General features: G+C 34.0%; 1 protein-coding gene across 4 annotated transcripts; it reads left to right on the top strand.

Moving 5' to 3' along the window:
* Positions 1 to 248: 248 nt before the first annotated feature.
* On the top strand, positions 249 to 21,861 carry LOC134272422 (rho guanine nucleotide exchange factor 3-like). 4 transcript variants are annotated; one of them, XM_062754659.1, is made up of 15 exons: positions 249 to 326; positions 3,095 to 3,170; positions 3,350 to 3,421; positions 5,403 to 5,492; positions 5,682 to 5,861; positions 8,397 to 8,459; positions 9,448 to 9,544; positions 9,699 to 9,775; positions 11,859 to 12,015; positions 15,385 to 15,443; positions 16,257 to 16,298; positions 17,872 to 17,973; positions 18,700 to 18,768; positions 19,754 to 19,937; positions 20,113 to 21,861. In XM_062754659.1, exons 1-15 carry the CDS (start codon positions 295 to 297, stop codon positions 20,673 to 20,675), a joined length of 1,863 nt encoding a protein of 620 aa, XP_062610643.1. In that variant the 5' UTR covers positions 249 to 294; the 3' UTR covers positions 20,676 to 21,861. The 4 variants fall into 4 exon arrangements, with proteins under 4 accessions (XP_062610643.1, XP_062610642.1, XP_062610645.1 ...); XM_062754658.1 differs by having other exon boundaries at positions 5,400 to 5,492; XM_062754661.1 differs by lacking the exons at positions 249 to 326; positions 3,095 to 3,170; positions 3,350 to 3,421 and adding an exon at positions 4,226 to 4,453.
* Positions 21,862 to 22,094: the final 233 nt, after the last annotated feature.

The following is a 22,094-nucleotide window of genomic DNA, read 5'->3' as shown; positions in this document are numbered from 1 at the left end:
AAAAACACATTCAATAGTGACCGTTAATATTGTTTTAGCCATTGCTCTAAAAAATGAAAACATTTTTATTTATTTTTTTTTAATTTTGTTAGTTTCCGGAAATTAACCATACTTTGATTGACTATTACATCACAATGAACTTGAAAGCTCATATCTGATTGGTCAAGTATGTAAGTCAACTTAACGTTCATTAGTCCGAAAATCCCGTCTACATCGCCGCCATTTTCAAAACAAAGTTGAGTTACAGTATATTTTTATAATTTTATTCTAAAATTAAAGTTTGATTAAGTAGGTATGCCTTCAGCAGGAGACGAAAATGTATTCAGGTAGGTGTTACACAGAAAATGCGTTTTTTTCCGGGTTTCTGTAGTTCTAATTAAGGGATTGCCGCTTAAATTTATCATCAAATGATAAACATGATAAATACAAGCTCGGGTGCTAAAATGTAGTTGAAATTTAGTAACATTACTTAGGTTGGAGTTACAGAGGTCTGGTGCAATCACTAGATTTAGATACGTAGCTTGATTTACCTACTTAGCTTTATTTACCTACCTGAGGTAGCTTTATTTAGCTACCAAATCAATTAATTTCAATAAAAAATCATTTTTCTCAGGGTGTGCAGAAAATATCATTTTGATGCAGTGATCATTTTCAACTTTGAACTCATCTGAAAACAATTCATGAAAAAATCCCTCTTAAAGAAATGTCCTTTTCTGCGCAATTGCAATCAAAGTTCTGAAAGTTTTGGGGCTATGTATGACAGTAAGAACAGTTACTCCTTGAATGAAATGACAAAGAAGACCAGTTCCGGTTAACACAATAATAGGTTGGTAATTATTCAACACAATGTGAAGTAATCATACTCAGCCATGCCTCAGCACACGCATGAAAGAGGACAGTTAACCAAACAATGGAATTACATGTTTTGCTCCAAATTGTCCAAACACAGCAATGTAAAAACTATCTCTGCTTTGGATTTTTTTTTAAAACCTCCTTAGTATAAATATTAATAGTCATTAATTTTAATTGCGATTTTTTTTTGTCTCTTTTTAATAAAAAGAAAAATTTTGAAAAGTTACATTGAAATAGCTAAATAAAGCTACCTGAGGTAGGTAAATAAAGCTACGTAGCTAATTCTACCTACGTAGCTAAATCTAGTGATTGTACTGGACCTGTTACAGACATTGGCTTGCAGCAAAAAAAAAAAAAAAAAAAAATCATTGAAAATCTAAGAAATGTCTTTGAATTAGAAGAAGAAAATTCTGTATGAACCATGAACTAGCCAAGAAATCTATGGAGAGAACAATGTATTAAACAACAGCAGGGTTCTCCACCACAAGTTTTCTATAGCGGTCTACCATGGCATGTGTGACATGCTTACGCCATAGGCGCTTGGTGTCAGGATGGGGAATTTTGTGTATTACGTTTTTTCTCAGCTGTTTTTATGTTACTACACATTGGTGGGTAGTGTGAAGATCTATTTTCTGTTAAAAAATGATTGAACACCTTTCTCTTGTCACAGGGGCTGGTCACGCCTTATTTGTCTTCTTTAAATTTGACCACCCCTATATAGAAGAAGACAAAAAGTTATCACCAAACCCTATGATTTTTAAAAAAGAGTAACACTTAAAACGCATCACAAATTACAATGACCATGGCGCCCTGTTTTACAAAAAAACTTATGACTTACACCAAAGAAGATGGGGGAACAAGGCGGGCAGAATGCCTATAGCGTCCGATATTAAGAAATCATATTCAGTATGTGAATTGAGTATTTCAATTATTTTCTTATTATTGAAATTTTTGAAATTATGAGAAAAAAGCTTTTCTGAAAGAAAAAAATCACGTTAAAAAAAATTTCTTTCATAGAATTTATAGATGGTATTCGTGGGATTTGAATCCTAGCAATAAAAATCCAGTGTATCAATAGCATACTGCTTGGAGACTAATGCGTTAACCACTATGCTAGATCACTCATGGTGATTTGGGGCATTTAAATCATGTTTTTGATATGACCCGCGTTTTAATGGACTTGAAGTATTTCTCAGAAAGATGCGAATGTTGTGTCATAAAAGTGTACTTTTAAGGTTTAGTGTGTCTTCACTCTGTGTTTTTGTAAACCAAAAAATGTGTATTTTATTGCAAACTTTTAGGATCATTTTTCAAAAAAAATGGAGCGAAGACCCACTCCATATTGAAAATTTGTGTTATAATTAAAATTCCTAGATTTTACAATTGGAAAATTTTTTTTGGTTTTTATAGTTATATAGTCAATAGTTCTTTTGTAAAACTGGCCCATAGCCTTTGGGAAAAAGTTTCATGTAGCGGTAAGGGATAGTAATTTTTTTTTTTTTTTAATTAACTCTGTTTAGATAGAAAGGAATACTCTTTTTAATCTTTAAAAAGTAAACTAAATTGATATCTTAATGTGGAGAAAACTTCACACATTTACAACAAAAAATGCATACTGGGTATTTAAATTAATTTAAAAATTGGATTCCAACATAAAAATGCATTTCAAAGTAATGTAAAATTGGGTCATATTTGGTTTAAACTCCGGAAACTTGTGAATTTCTTCAAACTTGTGTTTTCTTCATACCACATCCATCACATGGTATAATTTATGTCAAACTCAAGGATTAGGTTATAGAAGTCTTGTTTAGGCAGCCATACTGGTTTTGAAATTTTCTGCAGTAAATTTAAAAATTCATTTTTCCTAATTTTTTTTTTTTTTTTTTTTTTTTTTTTTTTTACATTTAAACATGACTTGTCTGAATTACTCTTCTTACAATTTCAAAATTCTAGCTCAATAGCTTTCACAACTTATTCTAGGTACATGTACTTCATTCTGAGGTATACCTCATGAAAAAGAGTCTTGTCTTTTCAGAAAGCATAAAAACTTCAGACTGGCATCTACTTTGGTGCAATCTGATTAAATGTATGTTTTAATGATTGTTTGAGTTGGTACTTATTTTTTCCAGATTGAAAATGGTTGATATTAATCATGCTAATTTGGCATATAACTTTGTTGTTGATGAAATAATGTTATGTTTAATGTGAATTTAAATATTCTGAACCTTTGTTTTCTTTCTAGACTTCCAGAAGTTAAAGATGAGAAAAAATCAAGACGTCATTCAATCATAGGTTTAGGTTTTGACATTCCAAAACTGGTAAACTTTACATATACATGTGTTCATATTCACTGAGACTGAGTCTAGTTAGTTGTCTCAGTTATGAACTCGGTCTCAATTTGTCTCAGTTACTGGACTTTTGAGCTTGAATACTGATCTCCTCATATTTCATTATTTGTGTAACTTAATTGTGTCATTATTTATTTTATTGCTTGCAGGGAAAACGAAAAAGAAAACAAGCAGATGAAGACAGTATTAGCATTCAGAGTTATGACACAAGTAAAGCTAAGGTTGGTTCCAATCCTTAAGTTTAACGAAGCAGTTTTTGTCCCAGCTGTATGATCCTGCTAGGGTTTGCCCTACTCGCCTAGTCCCAGTGGCCATGATTAGTTGATTATTGAAAATACAACCTAGATTAAAATGCTAACAAGTATAAAAACTGCTGCACCAGTGCTTTTATGCTTTTGGTTGTTATTTTAATCTATCAACCTTCCAGTGATAGATTTTCAAATATTAGCATGATCAGCAGTTATCATTTTTTCACCAAAAAAAAAAAGTAACACTTCTTTTTTTCAAAACGTACATGTTAGAAAGAGGACAATTCTATGCACTAGGGGTATTATTATTATTGTTTTAAACACCCGCTGTCATTTTTATCAGGAGGCTAGTAGTATTGTAAATATGAAAATTAGGAAGCTTTTCTTAACATGCTTATTGTCTGATAAATTTTAACTGAAAATATTCAGTTGAAATTCTTATCTACCTGGAGTGGAACATTCACTTTTTACCTGGCCCTGTTTGTTTAAGGATTTTTCATTGATATCATGGGGGCCTTGGAGAGAACTGTTTATCAGTAAGAGGGACCCTTTCATCTTGGGACTGGTCTACACTGGGTGTTCAGACTTACCTGAGTCAGAAAAACCTGAACTAATCAGGAAATTTTATTTCCTATTTAACCTGGATATTTTTATGTGTTTTCCTTAAAAAAAAAGATAAAAAATTTGATAGATTGATGTTCAATACTTCATTCCTTCTTGTCAGACAGAAAATTGTATACTGAAATTAATTTAGAACTGAAAGTTTGGATTTAACTACAGTCAGCACTGAAATTCATTGTACACCAGTGTGAACACAGTTCAATGTTACAAAGTTTCTGTTCCAAGTATGTGAAAGGGATTTAAACATTGTGAGTCACAGAGCATTTACCAGAATAAACATGTAATGTGTTGGGTCAGATGGAGGTGTTGAACGAGGCGACATGTTCTTGTGTCATAGAACTAGAGACCTTGTTCATGCAGACCTTATACACACCACAACAGAAGGTAATGTCTGGCTTGTAGAAGTTCATTCCTACATCACAGGAAAAACCTCAATCCACACCTTTACTGATCTTGGTTGACACAGTGTGAATAATTAAACACGAAGTTTAGTCTGACTCTGGATACATTTCAGGAGGCCACATTAATAAGTAGTGTCCCAGGGTCTATTCGAATCAGTAAAGGCCTTCTCTGGGCTTCCTCGTGTTTTCCTCACAGTCCATTTCTAATTAATTATAAGTATTAGTTTGAACAAGTTTAGCCGAGGACAACCAAGCCTCAAATCTAATCTAAAGTCTAATAAACATTACACTCTGAAGTAATGTCAGGCCTTTCAAAATCTGCCTGTACCCAGTAGATCATCAAGTTATTTAGCATGCTGCTTGCAATTTTTAATTGGTTGGGAATTTATTGCAAAAAGTGAATGAAATATCCATTTGCAGCATACCACTAGCCTAACTCTGAAATAGATAAGGCCCAGGCATTAGGTGATCCTAATTGCACATACCCCTAACACTGTTAATGAACATGATGAATGAAAGTAGTCAAATTTTCATTCTTTGGAGAAGGAAGTCCTTTAATGTTATCATGCTGAATAACTGCAAACAATTGGGAAGGTCTGCTTGGATTAGAATTTGTCTCTATCATGTCCATCACCTGTAATTTACAGGTGTGATCAAACGTAGGAAGCTAAATAGTTTCCTCACTAGATCAGGTTGTAAAGTACCTGATAAAGATTTCTTGTTTCCATCTGTACAAATTTCTTACAAACAAGCACATATTAAGCTTGATAAAACTGGTATAATCATGGTATAGCGATGGAAGTTTCATTCTGAAGTTGAAGATTTAGGGTAATGATTGATTGTCATTACTGTCTATTTCATTTACCGTACATTAATAAAGAAATTTTGCGAATCATATTTTATGATATTTTTAAATGTTTTTTTTTTAGCAGAAAAAGAGCCGAAAATCAATGCTTAGAGTTTCCTCCATTGCCAATCTTCTGTCTCCTTCAAAGTCTATCAAGAGAGAAAATGAATTTCAAGTAAGCAACTAAGTTTTACATTCTGAGAAGATTTGAGTTCACCTGTCGGAATGTCAAGTGAACCTAAAAGTAATGCCTATCATAGCCCTCAATTATGATGGACTGTCTCTGTTCTGGTCAACATCAAAGATTGTGTTTTAGGGGTTAGACATAACATTGAATTTATAAATGTCTGTATCTATATTTCAGAGATCAATCAGCTTTAAAGTTCCCCCATCCCCTGTTACCAAACACAATGTGACCCCTTACAAGGCCCCCCAGCCTTCCCCCGCAAAGCGGCGACTCAGTCGCACATGGAGTGAGATGATGAGTACTACAGAGGGACATATCCCCTCACAGCTGTCACACAGAGACATCAAAAGACAAGAGGTACATGTGATTAAATGCTAAAAACAGATGTAAGAGTTGGTGAAGATACATGTTTCTGAATCAGTCTTAGTAGTAAAGGATGTTTACTTATTTAAATTACTTATTCTATCTGTATTGGGAGAACTTGTATTTAGGGTATGTTTATGAAAAATCATTTTTATGCCCCACCTTGTAAAAATGTGAGGAAATTAAAAAGAATATTTGAGAAAAACAATAGTAGATGACATGTATACAAGATACAAAGGTTGCTTGGGGCCATGTGGTGCTTAGTGTCTTTTTAGTCCTTTTCACAGAAAGATCCCTGAAATAATGGCCACTTGGTACTGGGGAGCCTCAGTATGTAATCTTAGTTTTGCCTTGCACAATAAAAAAAAAAATTTTTAAATCTTTTCAAGCCGCAACAAAGTTCATTTTTGTGTTATTCTTGACGACAATACTAGTTATATTGACTAGGGGTGAAACGCTACGCCTTCTTCACGGTTTGATACGTATCGTAAAATTTGGTATTGGTTTGGTTATTCTCGATACGATACATTTTGATAGAAGGAAACAAATTCAACTGTTGTTTTACATGTTTTATGCTTCCTTTTACTTAATCTAGTCAAATAATTTATGTGCAAAATGTATAGAAAAAATCATTGTAATTGATTTGACTGGTAAAAATTATTTTACAAACTGCAAGTCCACAAAAATTAACGTTTTTTAGCTCACCTGAGCTGAAGGCTCAAGTGAGCTTTTCTGATCACATTTTGTCCGGCGTCCGTCTGTCTGTAAACTTTTCACATTTTCGACTTCTTCTCAAGAACCGCTGGGCCAATTTCAACCAAACTTGCCACAAAGCATCCTTGGGTGAAGGGGATTCAAATTTGTTCAAATTCATTCAAGGGGAGATAATTGGGAATTAATGAAAATTTGGTGGTATACTTTAAAAATCTTCTTCTCAAGAACCACTGTGCCAGGAAAGATGAAACTTATTGGGAAACATCCTTACGTAGTGTAGATTCAAGTTTGTTCAAATCATGACCCCCGGGGGTAGGGCGGGGCCACAATGGCCTACCAAAATTTTGCATTGAAATATATAGGAAAATTCTTTAAAAATCTTCTTCTGAAGAATAACAAAGCCATTTTGATCATATTTATATGGAAGCATCCTCAGGTAGTGTAGATTTAAGTTTGTTCAAATCATGACCCCCCATAGGGTAGGGCAGGGCCACAATGGTCGACAAAAGTTGTACATAAAAATATATAGGAAAATTCTTTAAAAATCTTCTTCTGAAGAATGACAAAGCCATAATTGATCATATTTATATGGAAGCATCCTCAGGTAGTGTAGATTCAAGTTTGTTCAAATCATGACCCCCGAGGGTAGGGCGGGGCCACAATGGCCGACCAAAGTTTTGCATAGAAATATATAGGAAAATTCTTTAAAAATCTTCTTCTCAAGAATAGCAAAGCCATAATCATATTTTTATGGAAGCATCCTCAGGTAGTGTAGATTAAATTTTGTTCAAATCATGGCCCCCGGGGGTAGGGTGAGGCCAAAATGGCCAACCAAAGTTTTACAAAGAAATATATAGGAAAATTCTTTAAAAATCTTCTTCTCAAGAATGGCAAAGCTATAATTGATCATATTTATATGGAAGCATCCTCAGGTAGTGTAGATTTAAGTTTGTTCAAATCATGACCCCCGGGGGTAGGGCAGGGCCACAATGGCCGACCAAAGTTTTGCATAGAAATATGTAGGAAAATTCTTTAAAAATCTTCTTTTGAAGAATAACAAAGCCATAATTGATCATATTTATATGAAAGCATCCTCAGGTAGTGTAGATTCAAGTTTGTTCAAATCATGACTCCCCGGGGTATAGCGGGGCCACAATGGCTGACCAAAGTTTTACAAAGAAATATATAGGAAAATTCTTTAAAAATCTTCTTCTCAAGAAAAGCAAAGTTATAATTGATCATATTTATATGGAAGCATCCTCAGGAAGTGTAGATTTAAGTTTGTTCAAATCATGACCCCCGGGGGTAGGGCAGGGTCACAATGGCCGACCAAAGTTTTGCATAGAAATATAGAGGAAAATTCTTTAAAAATCTTCTTCTGAAGAATAGCAGAGCCATGATTAGTCTTGGGACTACTTTTGGATTAAACTTTTCAATAATAAACTAATTTCTACTTTTTCCTAGCCACAGTGCTCAGGTGAGCGGTGTGGCCCATGGGCCTCTTGTTTAACTAATTATACTGAGAAGCATGTTTATACCTTATCCCAAACCCGACTGAATGACGATCCCGACCCAATAACAAATCAAACCGAAAATAGAGATTTTTTACCGTGTATCGAACTGAGAAAAAATAACGAGGTGAAACCGTTTCACTCCTAATATTGACAACGTAAATTTCACAGACAGGAAAGAAGGGTTCATTGTCAATTTATTTATACAAGATATGAAGAAGAATTATGATCTACAAAAATGGGGATCTGGTTCTGTAGCCAAACTACTTTGTCATCTGAGTTCAGTGATTCCTTTGTGTTTCAGGCAATATATGAGCTGTATCAGGGTGAAAATGATCTGGTTGAAGACTTGACCATCGTAAAAAAGGTGAGGTGTTTCTTAATAGCTGAAATAAATCAACAGATACAGAATTGATTAACTCTCTTACTCCTTATTATCCCCCCCACTCTGAAGGAGAGGGGGGTATACTGTTTTACCCTTGTGTGTCTGTGTGTGTGTGTGTCTGTCCGTAACAAATTTTCAATCACAGTTTTCTAAGCAACTACTCATCGCAGATGCTTGAAATTTTAACACAATCTTTTCTAAGGCATTCCATATGTGGGATTCATTTTTGCTCAAATCTGATGTCAACTTCCTGTTGATCTGTGCGTCTGTTTGTTTTATACATAACAAATTTTGGTCACAGTTTTCTGAGCAACTACTTATCGCAGATGCTTGAAATTTTAACACAATCTTCTCTGAGGCATGCCATATGGTGGGATTCATTTTTGTTTAAATCTGACATCAATTTCCTGTTTATCCGTGCATCTGTCCGTTTCATACATAACAAATTTTGGTCACAGTTTTTTCAGCAACTACTTATCACAGATACTTGAAATTCTAGCGCATCCTTAGTTGAGGCATGCCATATGGTTAGATTAATTTTTATACGAATCTGATGTCAACTTCCTATTTATCTGTACATCTGCCCATAACCGAACTTGTGTATATTAACATGATAGTGTATATTCACATCAGAGCGGGGGTATTCCTAGTGAGCACTGGCTCACAGATTTCTTGTTTTAATTAATTTTTAAACAGATGCTATGAATTACATAAAAAATGTATGACTTGATAGTTATTTGAGTTCATAGTACATATAGTATGGATCATATTCTGTGATGCAAGTCTGGATCCTATATATAATGGAATTATATAAGTACTATAATGCTGCTTCACATGTACAGTGGAATACTACTGCAGATGTCCTTCAAATATTTAAAAAGAATGCCAGCAAGGGCTTGCAGGTCATAGCTACAAGTATTGATAGTATGACATGTATTTTGAAATATGGTAACAAATTTTTTTTTTATAGACATACCGGGATTCTATGGAGAAGTTACAACTAATGACAGCTTGGGAACTAAGCCAGATATTTGGTCCCATTGACATGCTTATTCCTATTCATGAAGGTAATAGACTGATTAAAAAAAAGTGATACCTTTCATTTTTACCCTAGGACTTAAGTTGTGCTGGTTACTACCGGTAAAAATTTTACTGACAAGAAGTTTATGTTGTTGGCCAGAAGTTGTTAAAGACAGATCTGTTGTTTTCTTTTGTCTTCAGAGCTTGCATGTGGTCTACAGAACCAGAGACTACCAGATGGGACGACCCGAGATGTGGGAGCTCTCTTGGTGGAGTGGGTAAGATCATTATCATGTGACTACTGTACCACAAAAAATATTGTAGTGTGTATTTAAACAAAAGATCCCTACAATAATCAATAGATGGAATTTTTAACCAATCAAAGAGAAACATTCTGTTTCTAAAAACAGAGGTAATCTTGCACAAAATTTGAAAAGCACAAGTCTATCAAGTATTCCATTCTTCCGTATTTACACTTTGTTAAATGTATTTTGATTTACTTTATTTCATGATTACAGTCAAAATTGTCATAGCGGTCACCTCTATCCAGCGGTCACTTGTCCTATGGCGTTATTTTATTTCCTCCCAATGAAATTTCCTATGTAAAGTAACTCTGTTAAGCGGTCACCTGCGTAACGCGGTCATCAGTCATCAATTTTCAAACAAAATCGCCACTTTTCCCTTCTTTAGTGGCCATTTGGTCCAATCACGTGACCTGATCTAGAGTCAGTTGACTCCCAAATTTTGTTACTAATGTATATAATTGGTCAAGCGTAGCGGGATAATGAACAAAAATTGATAAATGGATTTTATTTAATACCAATTATATTACTCGATAAGCATATGAATTACTTTACAAACTAACTGCTTCTATATTTTACAAAACTCGAACAACGATGCTGATGGCGAAAAAGTTTACAAGAAAAAAAGAATATCGATAACTGATTATGAGGGTCTTAACTTCTGGATTTTGAGTCAAGTTTAAAAAAAGAACAAAGTAACTATATTCATCTATTAATGGATATGATATTTTTGTTTACCATGCATTTACAGAGTATAAATTAGTTACGATATCGCATGCCCAACTCAGAGAGCTGTAACGTAATTTTTTTTATTATATACCCATCAATTTCCTTGTTTTTGTTACTGTTAATTTTACAGAGTTTGATCCGCTTTTCCGGATCACCACACTGTGGTTTTCTGAATCCATATCGCCACTCTCTGAAACTGATGACGTAGTACGCAAAAACATGACGTTATTTTTCTTGCGCGTTAAAAAGTCCCTTGTTATTATGCTTTGTTTTATGGATAAATGTTATACAATTGATCTCTAAAGTTTTATTCTGCTATATTTAGCTAGTTATAAGGGGGTATATAATAAATTTATCATTATAACAGTAACTTGATCCGAAGAGCCGTATCACGTCTCGTTGACAGGCGCGGATCATCAGATCAAACTCGACGCTTCACGTCCCGTTAGATCTGATGATCCGTGCCTGTCAACTCGACGTGATACGACCCTTTGGATCAAGTTACTGTTATAATAATATATATTTATACATGAAAGGCATTTTAATTATCACACCTAGGAAACTTGCATCGTTTGTAGAAGCCATAATTACGGTTTATATACACATTGTAGCTTGAGTATGTTGTGAATTTTACAAAGGAAAACGACAGTTAGGGATTAGTAATGCTTCATTGCTTAGGACACGTGTGCACCTCTTTGATCAACTGAGAGTACGTCTGACAGTGACTTGTCTGTTTAATATACAACAATTAATGTACATGTATTTAAAAAGATACATGAATAGAGGTTAATTTTTATGAATCAAGTTTAGATGAACATGATAAGTTTAGATAAAATATTCATTTCTTACACTAGAAAAAAAATCTGTGTTGTTTTGATGGGGGATTATGCAACACCCTGTATTTTTCAATATAGAGGTATTTTATTAATTTTCTTGAATTCATAAAATTTAGTTTGAATTCATTCAAAAAAAGTCATGCATCTGCGGAATAAAAAAAATAAGTGAGATCACTAAAGTCCAATACATAATTTTCTTGTGTATTTTGTAGTGAAATACATAATATAAACACAAAACTGACATATTTATATATAAATTCCTTTAAAAAAGACGAACCTCTATCCAAAGGTCACCTCTCTATAAAGGTCACTTTTGATGGATCCCATAGGTGACTGCTTAATACAGTTTGACTGTAATTTGTTTTTCTTAGACTTGTTATTTCTCTTGTGTTTAAAGAATCATGTAGAATTTTTTAAGTATAGGTAAAGATAAAAATTTGCTCAAAAGTGGAGGAGCAAACCTCTTTAAGTAGAACTTCTCTTTTTCTATACAGGTACAGAAACTAAAGGAGTATGTTCCATTCTGTGCCAATCAGGTGTTTGGAAAGGCTATGTTGGACGAGAAGAAGAACGATCCAGCGGTAGATGATTTCCTACAGAGGTGCCAGGATTCTCCTTTCAGTCGCAAACTTGACCTGTGGACTTTGTTAGGTAATATTTTATAAATGTTTCTGATCTGGATCCGAAAATAAAAAAAAAATGTTTCAAAAGTAGTTCACAGGAGCCAGAGTTTAGCTCTTCTCATTGAAGTTTATCTGTTGTCTTTTTATACGCCCGTCTTAAGACGGGACGTATTATGTTATAGGCTTCGTGTCTGTCCGTCCATCTGTCCGTCTGTTAGCTTTTCTCGTGTCCGACTCATAACTTTAATACTATAAGGCCTAGAGTTATCAAACTTTGTCAGCTGATGCATCTTGGGTAGAAGGTGTGTCGCACACAAAAAGTAGGTCACTCTGACCTATAATTAAAAAGTTATAGCCAAATATGGAAAAATCCTTTCCGGTCCATAACTAGAAAACTATTAGACTTAGAATCATCAAACTTGGCCAGTTTATGCATCTTAGTTAGAAGGTGTGTCACGACCTATTTCAAGGTCACTGTGACCTTTAATTTAAGTGAATTTCAGAGTTGTGGAAAACTTTTTCAGAAAGCCGGTCTTTTGGACCGGCAAGAAAACAAAATAAGCCGGTCCGAAGTGATTTTTGTCGGTCCGAAATAGTAAGTCGCAAAAGGAATTAGATTAACCTAGAAAATGTGTCTAAAAATTCTTTGCATCGATAATCTGATAATAAAGATATCAACACGATCGGTGAAAAAACGAAAACACTGGACAGTCGGAAGTACTAGATTTACTGCTTTTTCCACCTGTGCTTGAATTTTTTCTTTTGAAATTTTTCATATTTAGCTCATCTTTATCTCAAGTTTTTCTTGAATATGTTTTCTACCTAACTCTGCCCCAGTTGTAAATTTAATAGGTCACGAGAACCATGCTAGTTTCGCTTTCATTTACAGCCTCGATCTCGTTTAAAGAAAAGATATTACGCAATCGCATATAAGGTACGATAACTAAGATGGGAAATGCACAAAAACAAAAAAAAACTTTATCCAAAAAATGGGATCGGTCATTTGGACCGACATTGATAGCATTTTTACCGGTCATGCGAATTTTTTGTCGGTTTTGCCGGCATGACCGACAGTTTTCCACAACTCTGGAATTTTTTTTTAAATTTGTCTTTTTTTCTTTTCATTTACACACTCCAAAAAATGTAAGAGTATTGCACTATCCTTATTAAAAAAAAGGTTAAATCAAGAAAATACTTATTTTTTCAGCATATACTTGACAGCAATCTATAACAAATATAATGTATATTAGAGAAGTTTCACCACTCCCATGAGTGTAATTATCAAGCACTGGTCAAGAAGAATTTTGATAACAGAAAATTGCACGTCAAATTAGAGAGAGAAATTAATGAGTTTAGTGTGAGGAGTAGCTGGTAGAGCATTGGTGCTATCTATATCCCCTGGGAATTGGGCAAATGGGGTTAGCCTGTTGGATTAAAAATAGCTCTTGTTGGCTAGCCTACGTTTTAAAATGAATTTGATGAAAAGTAATTAAAACTAATTTGATATTGCATATTAACTATTTTGATATTACATAATATTATGAACTTAAAAACTAATTTTATGGGGGTGGGGGTGGAATCAGCATGTCCATATGAATTGCATATTAAAACCTGTCTGACATTAAATCTAAAAAAATCATTGATGTTTTATATGTTTTAAATATGTTTTATGGTAGATAGTGCAGATCCAATAATCTCTTGGGAGTAATGAGTAGACAAGCATCCAGTTAAAGATTAATTAATGTGTTCAATGTAGGAAGGCTAGCTGTCTCAATCATTTCTTCAGAGCATCAGTCGTATCTGTATCCTTTGGGAATTAGACAGAACTGTTGGTCAGTTTATATTTGATGGCCAGCCTTTTATTTTCAAAATTAATTAGGTATATAAGTTGTTAAGACTAATTTGATATTGTTTAATATGATGGGCATTTGGCAAGGTCTAACACAACCAGTATAGAAATCTATGAATGATGCAATATTTGTTATGATTAATGACTACACCACAGGAGATGGATAAAAAAATATTTTAAGGAGTGGAAAAATCATGGAAATCTTAAAATCAAGGTTGACATGATTTTTTTGCACTTTAAACTGTTTAAGATAATTGTAATTTTTTGACGGGCGTATCATGCTGTGGCGTGGCACTTTATTCATCATTGTTTCAGCAGTCTCCATAACCACTGAACCTATTTCAACCAAACTTGTCACAGAATGGGTGAAGGAGATCTAAGTTCCCGTAATTCTAATCAACATTTTATTTTTATAACAGTAACTTGATCCAAAGAGTCAGATCACATCGAGTTGACAAGTGAGAATCATCAGATCAAATGAGATGCGAAGCATTGAGATTAATCTCGTGATCTGTGACTTCTAAAGAGACGTAATGTGGGTTTTGAGATCAAATTACTCATATATATATTTATTTTATACCCTTTCAATTAGCAAAATATGATAAGGAGAAAAAAATTATATATTAATTATGTAACTTTATCCGTTAAAGAAGATATATTTATTTTATACCCCTTTCAATTGGCAAAATGTAATTAAAGGAAAAAAAAATTGATAATTATATAACTTTATCCATTAAAGAAAGTATTTTTTATGGAACTTTCTTATATGCAATAATGCAAGGAATGTTAAGTATGTTCAACATTGTCAGTTTTAGAGAGGGGAGATATGGCTTTAGAAAACCACAGTGGTGATCCAGAAAGATGAATCACACCATCAAAATCAACAATAAAATAGAGTGATTCACAGATCTTTGGGTATTAGTAAATTTATATTAAATATTATAACAGTAACTTGATTTAAACAGTCATATCACGTCAAGTTAACAGGCGCAGATCGCTGCTTGTTTGATCTGATTATCTATGCCTGTCAATGACGACAATGAGACATGATACAACTTTTCAGATCAAGTGATTGTTATAAAGATAAATTTATTATATACCCCTCTACAATTAGCAAATGAAATATTTGAAAATTTCTATGAGCAATTATACATGTATATCTTGAATCCATTAAACAAAGCATTTTTTCAAGGAACATTTTGCTACGCAAGAAAAAAAATGTCTCGTATACTTTTAAATACATCATCAGTTACAGAGAGTGGTGATATGCAGAAAACCACCGTGCCATGATCCAGAAAGTTGGATCACAATGTCACATGATTGTGTAATTCAACAGTAGAATTAAGTGATGCACAGTTAGGTATAGAATAAAAGGTCTCACAGTATTCCTTTCTTAGGGAAGATATGGTAAGGATAAAAAATAGAGTTGGCTCATTTAAAAAAATTTTGAAGAGGCAATGTGTCAGAAAATTTAAAATGAAACTTCTGTTAAAGCTCTCCTATCTTTATATGTTAACTTTTTGTACAGTACACTGCTTAACATTTCAGATGGTGCCAGAGGGAAGTTTATGAAATATCCTTTATTGCTGAAAGCCATTCACAAATATGTAAGTGTTTATATTTTAATATTTACATTCAGTGTAATTTTCCTTATGAAATCCATTAGAAATCCACGACATTCAAATCTCTATACACACGCGAAACCTTGTCACCGTGCGTTAGAATACACAGTAGGAACTAGATGCATTTTCAATACTCTGGGAACACAAAAATGTAAAATGTTTTATTTCAATTTAATGAAAAACTATAACCCTGAAAAATTAACGTAAAAATTAACGTAATGTGCGTTAAGAATTAATTTGTCAATTTTTTCCTCGCAATGTTTGTTTGCGTTATTTAACTTTGCAGCGTCATTTAACGTCATTTGACGTCACAAATGGCTCTTACATCTATTAACCACAGCAGTTTTGAAGGGTGCTAAATTCACATTTAGGATTAATGAAATAAGCAATTATGAAGAAGGAAAATTAGAGAATGTAAATATAAGCATTAAATTCATATTTTGGGATGTCTTCGGTGCTATAAAACACCTGGGCGTGCCGACAAATCATAATACCGCGCTAACGCGTGGTATTCAATTTGTCGGCACGGCCAGGTGTGTTATAGGACCGAATACATCCCAAAACATGAATTCAATGCTTAATTAATTCAGTAAAATCTTGAATATTAAACAAATGCTGCAGCAACTCATAGAGAACAGCAGAACCAAGATTGGTCATATTAATATATGGAAGCATCGTCATGGTAGTGTTGATTCAGATTTGTTCAAATCATCACTCCTGTATTGTAGATAATTTGTTCACTGAAAATATCCTCTGTATTAAATGATTAATGTCTTCATGTTTTAATCTAATTAACAGACATGTGACACAGATGAGGATAAAGAATATCTACAAGAATCGGTAAGATATAAAACTTCACAAAAAAAAATTACATTTAAGGACAGATTATACAAACAAAGGAATGGATGTCTGTATTGGTATATACTTTTATGCTTTGTAATCAAAGATTTGGGGGTACATATTTTTTGCTCTGTCTGTCTGCAAAAATTTTAACCTTGCCCAAAGCTTTTGAGTTGGTAGAGCTATGGCTTTCATATTTCACATGTATATTTCTTGTGACAAGACCTTTCTTTGGGTGCCACCAAATTTGACCTCTTGACCTTGGATTTTGACCCACTTTTACAAAAGATTACCCAACTTTAACCTTTGCCATAACCATTGAGTAGTTGGTGCTAGGGCTTTCATGCTTCATTTGTGTAATCATTGTGACAAGACCTTCAAATGATATACCCGGTGTAGCATAATATTTTGATACCGCGATATATTGAACCCGGGTTCAAAATATCGCATAATATTTTGAACCCGGGTTCACTTTTTCGCTGCGTTATATTGAACCCCCTTATAAAATATTGAACCCCTACATTTTTCATTTCAGAGATAGGGGGTTCGAAATATTATGGCCATAAAATATCGAGTCCCCCACCCTTTTAATTTATAAGGGAGGGGGGTTCAAAATATTATGGCCATAAAATATCGAGTCCCCCACCCTTTTAATTTATAAGGGAGGGGGTTCAAAATATTATGGCCATAAAATATTGAGTCCCCCTGCCCATTTAATTTTACAGGGAGGGGGGTTCAAAATATTATGGCCATAAAATATCGAGTCCCTCTGCCCATTTAATTTATAAGGGAGGGGGGTTCAAAATATTAGGGCCATAAAATATCGAGTCCCCCTGCCCATTTAATTTTACGGGGAGGGGGTTCAAAATATTTAATCGTCATTATTTTTTTAATTCACCCACATACAATAAATTGCTAAAATAAGATAATGAATATTTTATGGCCATAATATTTTGAACCCCCTACCTCTGAAATTAAAAGGACAGGGGGGGGTCAATATTTTATGGCCATCATATTTTGAACCCCGGGTTCAATATTTTATAGGGGGGTTCAATATTTCGCAGCGATATTTTGAACCCGGGTTCAAAATATCGCGGGGTTCAATATATTATATGACACCGGTAAATATTTTTAACCTTGACCTAAGAGTTAGACCCACTTTAAAAAAAACTTGGCTATAACTTTTGAATAGTTATTACTAGAGCTTTTATATTTCACAGGTTTATTTCTTATGACTAGACCTTCCTTTGGATACCAACGATATTGACCTTGACCTTGGAGTTTGACCCACTTTTACAAAGAATTACCACACCTTAACGTTGGTCATGATTAAGCCAAGACTTTCATACTTCTCAGGTGTTTTCGTTGTGACAAGACCTGCATTTGAGAAGCTTCAGCTTTTAGCCATAATCTGCAATATGGGGGCATCAGTGTTTCCAAACACATCTTGTTTCTCATCTTTTTTTCACTTGGCTTAATATTTGAATCTAAATATGTAAATGTGTTCATTCCATTTTCATATTAAATTTTTTTGAAAATTTAAATTTATGTCATGAATTATTGTCTTTTAAAGATAAAGATTTCAGAGAAAATAATATCTGATGCAGACCAGAAAACCGGAGAAGCCAAGTGTAGATATTATGCTGGCAGGGTCTCCTTCCTGTATGAGGAGGAGGTAGGTGTCTACAAAATAACACACAAGTGTAGATATTACGTGGGCAGGGTCTCCTTCCTGTATGAGGAGGAGGTAGGTGTCTACAAAATAACATACAAGTGTAGATATTACGTGGGCAGGGTCTCCTTCCTGTATGAGGAGGAGGTAGGTGTCTACAAAATAACACACAAGTGTAGATATTACGTGGGCAGGGTCTCCTTCCTGTATGAGGAGGAGGTAGGTGTCTACAAAATAACATACAAGTGTAGGTATTATGCTGGCAGGATCTCCTTCCTGTATGAGGAAGAGGTAGGTGTCTACAAAATAACATACAAGTGTAGGTATTATGCTGGCAGGATCTCCTTCCTGTATGAGGAGGAGGTAGGTGTCTACAAAATAACATACAAGTGTAGGTATTATGCTGGCAGGGTCTCCTTCCTGTATGAGGAGGAGGTAGGTGTCTACAAAATAACACACAAGTGTAGATATTACGTGGGCAGGGTCTCCTTCCTGTATGAGGAGGAGGTAGGTGTCTACAAAATAACATACAAGTGAAGCAGGATCTCCTTCCTGTATGAGGAGGAGGTAGGTGTCTACAAAATAACATGAAACTACAGACTCTACAAAGCTTTACTCATGGTGACTCAAGTTGTAAATCAAATTTTCTATAATGCATTTTGAATTAATAGTTCTTATTTTCTTTTGAAGTGTCTTCACTGCAATTATTTGTATACAAAAATGTTGTAGAAGTGTGAGGCCCTGGACAAATCCACCATGCTTATTTGTAATGGCAGTTTGAAGAACAACAAAGGCAGTGTGAGTTTATAACATTATCTAAACAATAAATCTCTGCAGCTGATCTTGTGGTTATAGTGTACAGTTATGGAATGGGTACGAGGGAAATAGCAAATTTAGCAAATTTATGGTTCCCCGAAGGAGGAAACTATTTCCCGAGACGGCAAAGCCGCTGAGGGAAATAGTTTCCTGCCAAGGGGAACCATAAATTTGCTATTTCCTGAGTTCCCATTCAAAAACTGTTTTTTTTTTTATACCAAAACATTTTCTTATATACTAGATGTTCTGACATTTTTTTTTTAAACACTATAGAGGCATAATTACAAATGCATGCGGTTTAAAAAATTGTATGATACTTTATGCATCGTGTCCAGGAACATTATAATTATTTTTAAAATGTATTTCACTGACATTTCCAAGAATTACCGTTGTTATTTTTTACTAGAATTTAATATGATGTTGACATCGCATGTCAAAAATGTTTTGACGTCATGCATATAGTTACATTGCTAATAACATTACATCACAGAATTGAGATCCATTGAACACTCTGCCCACTGAACACTTTGATTGGTTAAAATTACTAATAAATATTCATGAGGGAGTAGTCCAAGGGAGTATCTCTGATTTTTCAGGGATTAGTCCTCAGATGAGGGAAATAGTCTCTTCTCAAGGAAATAGACAGTTTTATGGTATTAATTTTATAAAGAGTTATAACAGTAGATGTATAATAAATTCAATTATTATACCTCTGTGAATCTTTTCTGCATGAAATTATGACAAATATACATGCTAATTTTTCTGCACCTTATATTTACTCTCTTGGGGGACGATAAACTTCCTATTGCCCGCAGGCTCATAGCCAGTAAATAGGTATTTTTAAATATTTAACCATCCATTTTTCAGATCAAGGGCATTGAAAAATTGAATATTTTCTACATGATAATTGCTGTATGTAATGTATCTTGATTGTCAAGGTGATGATTGGTTTCATGTTTTATTTCAGAAACTTCACATATTCTTGTTTAACCAAGTTCTTGTTGTAACCCGTTTGGTTACTACTAATGGTCACCAGGGATACCAGGTGTACAGGCAGCCTATTCCTGTAGAGGATTTAGTGTTAGAAGACCTTAAAGATGGAGAGGTTAAAGTGGGGTCATTTAGGAGTGCTTTCGGATCTGGACAAACAGGTAGATATCTTTTTATTTTTGAATTTTTAAAAAAAAATACTTTTCTTGAAAATAACCTATGAACTCTGATAGAAACTGAAATTTTACATATTTTAAAAATATTTACATATTAAATTTTGAATTTGAAAGGTCAAAAGTGCTATGATTAAACTCTCCTAAATTATCTTGATTGCAGTAAAGAATATCTTCCGAGTGGGTTTTGTGGATGGCAACAAAGGTCAGTCTCACACACTGATTGCTGCAGATGAACATGATAAAAGGCAGTGGCTACAGTGTCTGAACAGCATATTAAAAACTGTGAAGAACCCAGCCAAGGAGCTGGAGGAGTACCTAGGACAGCGTCCTGATCCGGTGGGCCAGTCCTCGGAGTCAGACGGACTGTCGGAGACAGAGTTACAGCCCTTCCCTGAGGCAGATCTTCACTCCTTGTCTGAGGAAGAGAGCGATGACCTCATTTCTGACGGGTCACCAGGAGAAACCTCCAGAAAAACCAAAAGAAAGTCCTCAGGGAAGGAGAATGTGAAGATGACCAAAAGGGATTCCTTGTCCTCTTTGTCAAGTATCGCTTCCTCTTTGAGAAGTTCTACCTCCTCCATGAGGAATTCCAGATCTTCCCTCAGAAGTTCATCTTCCTCACTGAAGAGTTCCACCTCCTCTTTGAAATCAAAAAAGAGTTCCTCATTAAGGAAAGCTTTCAGGAAATCTAAATCAGACTTGAAATCAGTGAATGAGAAATAATTTTTTTCTACTTTGGATTGCCATTCTGATATTCTCAGCAATTAGCAAACATTTCTTTCATTTTAAAAAAGAATCTTGTGCCATCTTGGAAGCATTAATGTTCTTGACTTAGATTCCATGAAGGAATAATGAAGAGAGTAAATATACAAGTATGATGTACAAAGTACAAATACTGAATCTAAAGGCAGCATCTTTATATGTACCACAAAGGGTTGTTTTAATCATGTTGAAAAAAATCTTACTCAGTGATAGATCATTGTGTTCTCATTGGAGTGATATCAACATCACATCTTACAAATGTGTAGTGCTATGGATAATTGTAGATTTGGTTATACATGTCCACAGTCTCGGTCTAATTTGTACTGATTTCTGTATATATTGATTGTATTATAGTAACAGTCAGATCTAAAAATGTAGTATGCAAATTGTTATAAGTATACATAAAATCAATGCACTCCATCTTACTTAAAATTCTTGCATAAAAATTGAGAATTTTGACATTTTGTTGCAAATAATTTTGAATTTGTCAGGTCATGTTTTGCCATCTCAGAACTGTTTTAATCCCAACATAAATTACATAATGTCCCAGTATGTAAAGGGAAGTTTTACATATTCTTATATTTTTATATGAGGCTGTATCTCTATCACATCCATATTTTAAGCAGACAAAACCATTTTATGGCAACATATCAAAATGTGATACCAGGTACTTAATAAATCCATTATTTCAGTGAATACTTACTAGATTCCCCTTGCTTTATCTAATTCTTTTTTAATTTCTTTATATATTGGACTTTTTATGCATGTGGTGTAAATATATGTTCATCATCAATGTAGATTTTCCTTTCACTTCTTTTTTTATAATTTCTATTTTTTACTTCATGGCTGAGGAGTACCCCCACCCCAACACCACACAAAATTGTGTGATTCAATGAAAGTGTCAGGTACATGTACACAGACAGTAAGTTATTATGCCTATTGCTTTTCCAGTCCACCTGTGCAAAGGTTATACATGTAACAGTGTTTTTGTTATGCACCTAAATACATTTTTACTATTTTGATTATTATTTAAAGAGAAATTATTCATAACATTATTTTTTTCAAAACAGTTTTTGTTAAAGTTCTCTAAAAGTTAATAAAACATTGTAATGTAATTTGAATTCCTATGCATCAAAAATAAATAATAAAAAAAATTCAAGGTGTTGTTTTTGGGCTTAAAATTGTAACAGGATAGGAGAAAATGTATGGCTGGACCAGGAATTGAATCCAGGACCCCTGCATCACTAGTCAGGTGCTCTACCAACTGAGCTATCCAGGCCGATATCCACAGCCCAAACCATTACAAAATGTATACTTTAACTAGGTACATGTATATGTATTTCCTCACTATATTTTTAGAAAATGAGAAAAAATATAACA

This window comes from Saccostrea cucullata, unplaced genomic scaffold (assembly GCF_032062105.1).
Source record: "Saccostrea cucullata isolate Sc308-1 unplaced genomic scaffold, CSIRO_AGI_Scuc_v1 ctg415, whole genome shotgun sequence".
Lineage (NCBI taxonomy): Eukaryota > Metazoa > Mollusca > Bivalvia > Ostreida > Ostreidae > Saccostrea > Saccostrea cuccullata.
The sequence above is the reverse complement of the archived record's forward strand: the minus strand, read 5'-3'. Positions and strand labels throughout refer to the sequence as shown.